Below are 10402 nucleotides of genomic sequence, written 5' to 3' on the forward strand. Positions count from 1 at the left end.
AACAATAAAATACATATCTATAAACGGTTATTAGGGCTAATAATCTGCAGTATTCATATATTAACATGATTGTTAATCCTTCTGAACTCTGGGTTTAGTGTAAAAATAGATGAAAAGATATGCAAAGAGGGAGAGAGAGAGATAGAGAGAAGAGCAAGAACAGAAGACAATAGTCTGGTGAAAAGTGTAGTGTTTTGCCTCTCGTCCAAAAGAAATTGTATCCATACATATGCATGTTTTCTGTGACGTGAGCTGAGGGGTTCCAAAATGGTTTTCAACTGCCCGACATATTGCCTGAGGGTAGGCTTGGCTCCCCATCCTTCTATACCACACCTCTTCACCGCACGCGCACGCACACACACACACACGCACGCACGCACGCACGCATGCACGCACGCACGCACGCACACACACACACACACACAGTGTGGAAAAAAATAGCTACAATTGAGAGGCGGGCCGCTACCGCCAGCCACTACCGGAACCGGGACAGCTTCAACAGGGCCAGCCACCATCACAACAGCCCCAGCGTCTGCAGGAGCCCCAAGCACACCAGGAACAACCTTGTCAGCGGAAGACGACTCCGCGAAGTCATCCATATCCGCCCAGGCCTCACCACGACTGGGGGGGGGGGGGAAGGGGACAAACTGAGAGCCCGCTTCGGGCGCTTCGAAACTGGACCCACGTCCTCGGAACTTTCCTCCACAGACGCTGCACTAAGAACACTGAGAGGCTGCACAGGGCCCTGCACAGACCGACTCCGCAACACCTCAGCAGCCGGGGGCACCGGACCGCACACTAACGAAGATTGTGACACATGGACTTCCACTGGGACACTCACAGCACGAGGCAACGAGACACCACAACCCGCCGGGGAGACAGTCGCCGGGGGAGGAGGGGATACCTCAGCAGGGAGGGACCAGGGCGAGACCACCCCATTATCGCCACACACAGGCACCAGGGGAGCAGCAGACCCAGGGCAGGCAGACAACACACGCACAAGAACATCCGACGCTGGAGACACATCCACACCCGCAGCACACGCAGAGGCCTCCGGGACCTCCAAAGGAGGGAAGTCGACTTCAGTAAACAAATTAACCTCTCCTGTAGGCCGGACACGATACATTGCAGCAACATGGCCCGGCAACCCGCACCGAAAACAAGTGCGTGGTTGCCGAGCATAGAAGACCTTGAGACGCCAGCCGAGGAGCTCCAAAGAAGAAGGAATGGCATCCATCATATGCATTGTCAAGGTCCGGACCCCGTTACGGACACCTCTGCGGCCGGCCAGAAGTAAGCCTGTTGTCCCGTAGAGACAGGACACGCCCACACCTGCTGAAAAACCTCGTAAAGAGATCAGCCGGGAATTAAAAGGGAACACTATGGAGACTCACAAAGGTTGGCGGTGAACATCGATCGGAGGCAGTGACAGTTCCGGCATTTCCAGACAGCAGCCGGGCGCGGCCCTCGACTTCTTCACAAAGGCCGAGTAGACAGCGGTCGACAGGAACTTCCCCACCACACGGCGGTCTGAAATCTTCTCAAGTCCACAGATACCAGCGACGTCCACACAAAGGACGTCCAGTAAAGCCACCACAATGAGAGGCCAGTCCGCCAACGCCGAAAACTCCAGACCAGCAGAATCCACACGCTGAACAGTTTGCAATGGCAATGCCATCACTCCGGCTGAGACCCCAACTCTAGGACTCTCACTATTCCACACGTAACCAGCTAATCACCACGCACGCAGGCCAACGGCCAACGCCATATTAATGATGGGGTTTGGGGAGGTCGGACACAAACCGTCAACACAGTCTGAAACGCGAGCACTCTTCATCTTTGTTGTGGACTACCGCAACCGTTTTTAACAAACGATTAGACATCAATATTTATTTATTTATTTAGTAAGTCGTTCTATATAAGCGAAAATGATCATCACAAACTGCCTTTGAGGGTAATACTCACATTCATAATCACGGAATTTTCCCTTCGAGGTCATTATTACTTTTTCCTGTGTATTTTGCTGGGAATTATAAGTGTCGTGCAGATCTTTCGCCTCCTCCTCCTCCCGGCATCATCTAATCCACCTTGTGCGTCTTCCTCCGTCAGCGTGGGGTGTCGTACGATCCTGTGGAGCAGTCGGCGTGTTGGAGCGAGGGGGAGGGAGGTACTGTGTATTGCCAGCGCTTACGCGGCCAGGCTTCGCCCCGCCTCATAGTGAATGAACGTAAGTTGATGTGACTTTCTAGCCATCATTATCATCATGACCAAACCACACATCAGAAAACGGAGAAAGAACGAAGTTTCAGTCCGTCCTGGATCATTATCAAGTCGTGTAAACGACTTGATAATGGTCTAAGACGGACAGAAACTTCGTCATTTCATCATTTTCTGATGTGTGACTGATTCGTCATATCTTCAGTAACGTTATTTTGATTCATCGTCTGCATCATCATCATTATCCCAGCTTCTCGAGCCCATCCACCCTCATTTATCCAGTCTGTTCTCTCGATTTGCAACTGCGTTAAAAATGCAACAGTATTGCCTAACCAAAAACGTATAAAGCTTAGCAACCCTTCTTACCTATCGAGGCCGATGCATGGGAAACGTCTATATTCTGCTCCTTTAGTTGTTACTAATACGTCGTATTTTAACGGTTTGGTCGATTCCGCGTAAAATGCGATGTGGATGTAAAATATATAAAAGGATGGGTTGATCTATCCTCTTACCCTCTCGCTCCGGCTAGGCAAAGGGTCAATTATCCTAACACCCAATTTAACTTGCTAGTTTAACTTTAACAATTCAACTCGTCCGCGCTCAAAATGCGTATTTAGCGTCCGCAAAACTGCTGAAAATAAATTGTGTGTGTGTGTGTGTGTGCATTCGTCACTTGGAGACTGATTGCGAAGCACAAATGCATTAGATCGAAATGTCACCTCAGTAGACAAAGTCCATCTGAAGTAGTTTCGTAAAGCTGAAGTAGTTTCATCAAACACTTAATTGCCTACTTACGAAACTTTTACATCTTTTTTCCCAATCAGGGCCACTTATTTATTATTTATTAAACATTGTGGTTTCGAAGCACTTAACAGGTTATCTATAACAATGTTAACTAAAGGTTGCAAGATTTCAGAGCTCGTAAATTGCTCAATAAATACATTTTAAGCTCACCATGATCGAAAAAAAGATATAAGGGTTTAGTTAGTGGACAAGTATATACTCGATGATGTATATACAAGTATATACATCAGCATTAGTAAGTCTACAGATATAGGCAAAGTCCTTCTATTTTGGGCCGAGGTATAGCTAGAGGTAGTGAAAGTCTTTCTTGCCTAGTGAAAGTCTTTCTTGCCTAGTGAAAGTCTTTCTTGCTAGAACAAATGAAAGTCTTTCTTGCTAGAGCTAGTGAATGTCTTTCTTGCTAGTGAGTCTTTCTAGGCTCACTAGCACTTTGTTTTAATGATTTCATAGGTGAAATCATTAAAACAAAATTATAGTAACAATAATTTATATGTTAATACATTAAACAGTAATAATGTGAATAATTATTATTGTATTAATAAATTTAAATCTGAAAGGCCTAATTTATAACAAATTAGACAACACAAAAAATTGTATAAAACGATTTATATGTAAAATTGGTATATTTTTTATATAATTAATACAACTGACGATAACAAAACAATATGAATGTTTTGTTATCGATATTTTCATTGATATTATCATTACTACACAATAATAACGAAACAATGAGGTGTTTACTAACATATCTGGCTAAGTGAAACCGCTGCCAAATACCTTTTTGTGTTTATTAATTTAAATGAGCTAACATGGAAATGCACACTGATAAGCTACAACTGCAAAACAAACAGCTTGAAGCTGTTTTGCTTCCTTGGGCTGAACGGTAGAGCGACGATTTCGCTTCATGCAGGTCGGCGTTCAATCCCCTACCGTCCAAGTGGTTAGGCACCATTCCTTCCCCTCCGTCCCATCCCAAATCCTTATCCAGACCCCTTCCAAGTGTTATATAGTCGTAATGGCTTGGCGCTTTCCCTTGATAATTCCTTCCCTTGTTTTACCAAATGTCATTCTGTAAGTAGACCAGCTTTGATGACGTTTTACAAAAAAAAAGTTATATATATAACATATATATATATATATATATATATATATATATATATATATATATATATATATATATATATATAACTAGCTATAATGCTTAGCCGAGAAATGCTAGTAAATGCCCCTTTTATAACAGGAACAACATCTTTCAAAATAGTCTCTTATGCTAATTCGCCTTAAATGAAGTCACACTAATGATGTGTGTATAATATGAGTCAACCTGACTTGGAACGCTCTTGTGGTTTAAATTATCTGCTTACTTACACATACGCACACACCTGGTCGCAGCGCTGGACAGGTATGCGGGGGTGGCTGTCGACTGGATGGGTAGGAACGTGTACGTGACTGACAGCGCCAACGGACGGGTGCGGGCGTGCAGCCTCTCGTCGACGCCCGCATGCGCCACCATCCTCTCCAACCTCATCTTACCCAGGGCGATTCAGCTCGACCTCAGTCAAAGGTTTGGCGTCTCAGTTTCACTAGTGATAAATATATAAATAATATATATATTTTTTGGTATTGTGGGCTATGCATTTTTAGTATATATAGTCCACTATATCCTAACAAGCGTGAGTTACCCCCGTGCCCCACACTTGTCAGAATATATTGGTGATTGTACGATTGTGTTTATAAGGGGCACTCAGTCGCGAAGACTAGGGTATGCAGCACTCAAGGGAGTCAATTTCTGGGCTTCCTCTTGTGCTCTCATATTGTCGTCGCGTATATCCCCTTATATAATTGTAATTTACTTATATATTATGATAATTACCAATATTATGCACATTTATCTGTAGTAATCATAATTTTTATTCTTGTTGCTTGTTATTTTCTTATTCTTTTATTGCTTGTTATTTGCCATTCATTAACAAGATGTTTGAGTTGTTGAATTGTTAATAAGATGAAAGCGCCGGCCTCAAGCCCCAAATGCATCATATTATAGGAGTGATTCATAACAGGATGATGTACTGGATCGGTGGGGAGATGAGTCCTGTCATATACCGAGCGGGTATGAATGGCTCAGGCTTTGAGCAGGTGGTTCCCGGGTACGACTTCCCGGTTTCCAGGCCTTCCGCCTTGGCAGTCGACCTCCAAGGTCATTACCTCTACTGGATCGACAGCGACACTCAGGTTGAACGCCTCAGCTACGATGGAGAATATTACCCGGTAAGTGTTGTTCAGTTCGACAACTACTGTTATTTCTACTTTCACTCTACTGCGTCTAATTCTTCTACTTCTTCTGCTACATCAGAATTATTCAGCGATAACTGTTACTAATTAATGCTATTTTTGTTATAATGCTAGAACTAAAATATGTGATGCAGTGTGAGAGATGGAAAGTAACACGTGGAGTGCTTGAGGATGTTGTCCTAGAACCTTTGTTGTTCATAGTGCACATCAGTGATGTTAATGCGCTGAATAGGGAAAAAAGTTTATCTGGAGAAGATACAGGAATAGGGCGCACTACACATTCAAAGAAAGATTCTAGGGAAGTACAGGAAGATCTCAATAAACTTCAGATTTGTATGGATAAGTGTCAAATTTAATCAATTGTAGATAAATTCCATTTTGGGGGTTTGGAAAAAGACAGATACACTAGATATCCGCTCAGAAATGTGAATATTGGGGTAAGGTGTTTACGAAACTGATCTGGAGAGCAATGATTAGAAAACACCTCAAACCGTCGTCGAAAGCAGAGAAGTTCATATTCAACCTTTTCGCTTGACCCAAGACAGAAATCGGCAAGGACCACAACGCAGATTTTGCCAGATAAGGTTATATTATGTATTGTCTGGAGTCATGCGGACCAACTCCCTCATCAGAAGATGAAGAAACGTCACAAGTCATAGTTTTTTTTAATCCCTGACGAAGTCGAAGTGAAGGTTGGATCGAAAAGCCAGATGCTTGGGGCTAGCTTCACCCAAATTTGTAGGTTAATGGTCTGGGGGTATGGAAGGGACATGGTCTGGTTAGGGTAAGCCTAAATTAAATGCATTTAGGAACATTAACAATTATATATAATTAACACCGTTTAGGCCATTTTCGGGGAATCAAGTGTAAAATATTAAGTGTGTGATTAATATGAAGATTTTGCCATTCTGAGAGAAGTGAAAGTAGGGGAAGGGAGATAGATAGAAAATTTCGAGAGACAAATGGATAGATAGATATATTGAGAGGGAAGAGGGGGGAAAGGAAGAGAAGGAGGAGAGGGACAAAAAGGGTGACCAAGGGTATAAGGATGAGGGGGTCAAAGGTCAGGAGTGAAGAGGGTGGAAAGATTGGGAAGAGACCCGGATGCAGCTGGTTACCTCATCTATATAAATAAAACACCAGCGTGTTCCTTCGCTGCTTCCTTCCGTCTTTGATAACTAAGGTAGCTGAGTACTCCTTCTACTTGCACAGAAAGAAATGTTTCTCTGTTCGAGGGTGGAGGGTAGAGGGTGGGGAGATTGAGGGAGGGTGGAGATTGGAGAAGGAGAAATGGAGATGAGAGAGATGGAGGAGAGGGGAAGGGGGTAGGAAAAGACACCGTGCAGCTGGGTATCTTGGCTACGAAAGGAGAGGAAACGAGGAAGAGTTTAACTTCCTAGAAGAGAAGATTGGTCACACACATTCAAACTACAAGTGTTGATCTAACAAAATTATTTCATAATATTGCCAGTAAGTTTGGCCATTTTTGTAACGCAATAAATATCGAGTAGATGCTTTTCTTTATTTAATCAGTTTTTCCTCTAATTATTTGTATGAATATAATAAGCAAAATTTGACAGAAAAAGTTGTCTGATTGGTCAGAACAAATAATAATAAACTCTGTGGCCGTCCTCGTGAAGCAATATAACAATGTTCTCGAAATGTGTTTTCGCAAGACGACTAAGCAAATAAGTTGTTTTCCTAATCGCCCACGAATTATTCGCTCGGCATGCTTTGTGAATGAAGTTAATTTGGTATGCATCGAAATTCGTAAGAGCAAGCAACATGCCTTGTTCTGCGGTGAATCACCCAGAGATGCACTGCTTGTAAAGATTGCAAATATGTAACTCATTGCTCTAAACACGACCATCATCTCTTTCAACCCTCAGACCCGGGTGAAAATGTATGACCTGCAAAGACTCGGCGAGATTTTGTTTCTAAAAGTCATGTAAACATGACGGTATCTTTCCTTGTAGGCCTTCTCCTTCTCTTCGAGGAAAGGTGTTCTCTACTCTTTTCTGGATGTGTTGTCACCCGATAAAAAATGTAATTTGAGAATATTCTCTCTCGCATTTCTCTCTATTTATTTAACCGTCACTGTAGCCCACATCATTGCACAGGTCTATCATAACACACTGCATGGTTTAGGGTCCATCAACCGCAGGAGGGTTATTAAACCCTCCACAACGGCTTGCTGAACAACCAGTAAGTATACTTTAATCTTGGACATAGTTCAGAACTAAAGTAACCTCTCGGTGTATAGTCACTGAGAAGCTAAATGACCTTTCGGTACGTTTGTTCCTGCCGAGCGAAAACTTGTTCATCAATGAAGGCTATTTTCAGTTCAGCTCCATGAAAGGGGGGGGGGGGGGAGCTCTCTCTCTCTCTCTCTCTCTCTCTCTCTCTCTCTCTCTCTCTCTCTCTCTCTCTCTCTCTCTCTCTCTCTCTCTCTCTCTCTCTCTCTCTCTCTCTCTCTCTCTCCTCTCTCTCTCCTCTCTCTCTCTCTCTCTCTCTCTCTCTCTCTCTCTCGCTCTCTTTCTATCTCTCTCTCTATCTCTCTCTCTCTCTCTCTCTCTCTCTCTCTCTCTCTCTCTCTCTCTCTCTCTCTCTCTCTCTCTCTCTCTCTTTCTTTCTTTCTTTCTTTCTTTCTTTCTTTCTTTCTTTCTTTCTCCTCCCCCCGCATTATCAAGATTTCTCGCCTCGTCTGTGCGTCCCTCAATAATAAAGACCAGTATGGTGCGTCTTTTATAGGTAGGGGCGTCGCTGGAAAACGCGAGGATCCATGACATGACACTGTGGCAAGATAAACTCTACTGGACAGACAACCTCAGGCAACAGGTAGGTGTGTTACTGCTGTATTCGCTTTAGTGCCACTGCTATTGCATTAGCTAGTGAGTGCCATTTGAAGCCAGTCTTGGCACTGACCCGAGTGCTGAGCTGGTGTAGCAGGATTTACTAACAGATTCTTCTATAACTTGAGGCCCGTTCCTACTTCCTCTTCCTCTGACGTAGGTGATGACGTGTAGCAAAAACAACTGCGGAGACGCTCAGCCTCTTCAAGCCTTCGCCGACCCCATCAGTCCCAACTCCTGGATCGCCCTTCACCACCCGGACAACTATGGACAGGTGTGTTGATGCGACTCGGGCCAAATGGGCTGATCAGTTACTGGTGCTGATATAGTAGACCTGTGAGAACAGTCTCCCCCATGAAGCAAGATACGAGGATGTCTTCTTCTGCTTGATGATCAGTCGTGCAGTCACGACGATGTCTCACCACTTTCTTATCCATCCCTACAGGTGGTGAACCCTTGCGGCTACACCTCCTGCAGCCACCTGTGCCTCCTGTCCCCAGAAGCGGCCTTGGGTTTTGTCTGCGCTTGTCCCGATCATCTTGCACTCGGTGACGACTTCATCACCTGCCGCTCCAACTCGAACTTCCATGACACCTACTCGTTCCTGGGATAACCTTCCTGGGCCTCTCGGCTCCCAGGAAGTCATTTCTCAATCTCTCTGTCTCCACCAACGTGATACAATTCCACTGCTGGCTTTAAACCCGTGACACATTACCTTTGGAACCCCCCCTCTCCCTGATATTGCATTGCGTTCCTACTGCACTCAGAGATCAAAACAGTCTTTGTAAGACCAACAGGTGACGACGACGACGACGGGTTTTGAAGATCCTGAACCTTGAAGCTGGACAAGCGTGTGCGGCACACCCTTGTATAACACCCGCCGCTACAATATGCTGACCTATCAGATGCACAGTGGCTTACAGAAGTTCAGAACTACATTATGAGCGCCGCGGTAATATGGCTTCATAAATTGCCCAGCTGTATAAAACTGTAAGTGATGTTTATCGGCATAAAACTACAAGAACTGCACAACGAAGTGACATAATTTATTGCTGATGCGCGTGTGTTGTGAGGTAATTATTGGGAGGAAGAGCAAAGCCAGTTCGACTACCTAGCCCTAGGAAGGGATAGGAGGACAAGGATCCGGGATAGGGCGAAAGGAATAGGCCAAACAACTTGGACCATCGGAGATAGAGCTTAGACCTGCAAGATGCAAGGCCGCCGCTATACCGATCAATCAAAGTGGTTTGCGCGGGTTGAACACATTAATGATGCGTCACGAGTTCCGATATTAGTCCTTGGAAAGAATATTGAATTTTTGCCTTTGTTGTATATCGTGTTTTAGATATATTGAGGATATATTACGAACTTATATATTTAGTTGTTCTTAATCTTTTTCGGTATATTAAGTTGTTCAGTTTAGATTTATATGGATTTATACACACACACACACACACATAGGGGCCTGGTAGCCTGGTGGATAGCGCGCAGGACTCGTAATTCTGTGGTGCGGGTTCGATTTCCGCACCAGGCAGAAACAAATGGGCAAAGTTTCTTTCACCCTGAATGCCTCTGTTACCTAGCAGTAAAAAGGTACCTGGGAGTTAGTCAGCTGTCACGGGCTGCTTCCTGGGTGTGTGTGTGTGTGTGTGCGTGGTGTGGGGAAAAAAAAGTAGCTAGTAAACAGTTGAGAGGCGGTGTGTGTGTGTGCGTGTATAATACATACACGCACACACACACACACACACACACACACACACACACACACACACACACACACACACACACACACACACACACACACACACACACACACAGGTCCTCGCAGCCTCACTTGGCTGCGAGGATCTCAATGGAAAAAAAACACTTAAAAAATCTCTGATAGAAGTCAAAAGACCTATAAAATTTATGTTTAACGTATTAAAACAAAACATATAATTTTTAAACGGTATAAGAAATATAGCTAGAGTGAGAAATCTTTCTTTAAAGTACAAATTGCACAAATATATATATATGACTATAATTTCCAGACTATAATTTCCCCCTCAGTTGCATACTCATCAATCATCCGTCTTACATTTTTCCTGGGAAAATAAAATATCTCTGAATTGTCTTTCCACACTGTCTTTCAGGCCATGGTATTCACTCTCGAGGTTGCAGAGATATATTAGCAACTTAACAGATATTGCTTAACACAGAAATTCTATTAATGTAAAAGAAAAATAATAATAATAATA

The 10402-nt window shown here is 43.8% G+C and overlaps 1 protein-coding gene across 8 annotated transcripts in view; it reads left to right on the forward strand.

Moving 5' to 3' along the window:
- Positions 1-10188, forward strand: part of LOC123753282 (very low-density lipoprotein receptor) — a 43496-nt gene extending 33308 nt beyond the window's left edge. For all 8 annotated transcript variants that reach the window (XM_069300154.1, XM_069300158.1, XM_069300162.1 and 5 more), the window contains 6 exons: positions 2110-2227; positions 4414-4585; positions 5082-5289; positions 8065-8151; positions 8326-8439; positions 8611-10188. In XM_069300154.1, the coding sequence (XP_069156255.1) occupies positions 2110-2227; positions 4414-4585; positions 5082-5289; positions 8065-8151; positions 8326-8439; positions 8611-8778 (867 nt within the window). In that variant the 3' untranslated portion in view covers positions 8779-10188. The remainder of the gene's footprint in view (positions 1-2109; positions 2228-4413; positions 4586-5081; positions 5290-8064; positions 8152-8325; positions 8440-8610) is intronic.
- The last annotated feature ends 214 nt before the right edge of the window (positions 10189-10402 follow it).

The sequence above is a fragment of the Procambarus clarkii genome, chromosome 5 (genome assembly GCF_040958095.1).
Source record: "Procambarus clarkii isolate CNS0578487 chromosome 5, FALCON_Pclarkii_2.0, whole genome shotgun sequence".
Taxonomy (NCBI): domain Eukaryota; kingdom Metazoa; phylum Arthropoda; class Malacostraca; order Decapoda; family Cambaridae; genus Procambarus; species Procambarus clarkii.